At 65.7% G+C, this 1,077-nt stretch overlaps 1 protein-coding gene across 1 annotated transcript in view; it reads right to left on the bottom strand.

The window, feature by feature from the left end:
• Positions 1-1,071, bottom strand: part of NGFR (nerve growth factor receptor) — a 20,170-nt gene extending 19,099 nt beyond the window's left edge. Inside the window, exon 1 of the mRNA XM_011959917.1 lies at positions 939-1,071. Coding sequence (XP_011815307.1) covers positions 939-1,004 — 66 coding nt within the window. The 5' untranslated portion in view covers positions 1,005-1,071. The remainder of the gene's footprint in view (positions 1-938) is intronic.
• Positions 1,072-1,077: the final 6 nt, after the last annotated feature.

The following is a 1,077-nucleotide window of genomic DNA, read 5'->3' as shown; positions in this document are numbered from 1 at the left end:
CTGCTTCAAGCCGTGAGAACACGAGCGTCGGAGGAGCCCGTCGGCCGTGGGGGAACCCCAACAGCGGGTTCCCCCAGGCGAAATGGGCACTCCCCTCCCAGCCTTAAATCCCCAGCCGCAATTCCAGGACTGGGCGAGGCCGCGGGCAGGAGCGCCGGGACAGGCGCTGGAAATGTTCAAGCCTCCGCTCTCTTCTCGTCTCACTGTCCCTCAGCGCGCAGGCAGGACCCCGACCGCTTTAGGGTCCGCGGCCCGCTCCGTCTGCTTTCCTTTTGCTTCTATCTCTCTGTCGCCCTCGCCGTCGTTCCTCTTCTGCCCTCCCTAACCCACTTCTCAGCCGCTCTCCAGCTCCCCAACCTCTCCCTCCGACGCCCCTCCCCCCCATTGTCTGGCCGGTCCCCATTGTCCTTGCCAGGTCCCCTCTGTCTCCAGTCCCTCCGACCTCTTCCATTGTTCCATCCCCTCGTCCTGGGCTCCCTGCCCCAACCCAGCTCACCCCTCACATCTCTAGTCACCGTCCAGTTCCCCCTCCTTCTCTTGCCTTGGTTCCGTCCCACGACTCTCCAGAGACCGAGATGCTGAGGGGAAAGTCCCTTCGGGATCCCGACATTCGAGTGTCCTCTTCCGAAGAACCCAGGCATCCGAGAGCCCCATGCCCCCTCCTGAAAGACCCCTCCCAGCTCCTCCACCGCCCCCTGCGGTACCTGAGGACCGGCAACCGCACTCCGGTCTTGCCCGCATCTCCACCCTGGAGGGTTGCCTCTGCGTTCCGGGAACCCTAGACCCTCCTTCGTGGTGCCGGCATCAGAGATCCTCTCCCACCACCCTCAGCATCTGGGACCCCAGCGCTCTGTTCTGTTTCCTTGGTGGCGGCGCCCGGCTCTCCTCGGAGTTCTGATCCCGGGAAAGGGAGCGGGCCCCCTCCGGCTAGCACTCACCCCCAGAAGCAGCAACAGCAGCAGGCGCGGCCCGTCCATGGCGCGGCCGGTGGCACCTGCCCTCATCGTCCGCCTCCCGCGGCAGCGCTCGGTTTCCAGCTCGATTCGCTCTGCGGACTGATGGGGCTGCGCTGTGCTG

This window comes from Colobus angolensis, unplaced genomic scaffold (genome assembly GCF_000951035.1).
Source record: "Colobus angolensis palliatus isolate OR3802 unplaced genomic scaffold, Cang.pa_1.0 Scaffold50, whole genome shotgun sequence".
In the NCBI taxonomy this organism is placed as follows: domain Eukaryota; kingdom Metazoa; phylum Chordata; class Mammalia; order Primates; family Cercopithecidae; genus Colobus; species Colobus angolensis.
This window is presented reverse-complemented; position numbering and strand designations above follow the sequence as displayed.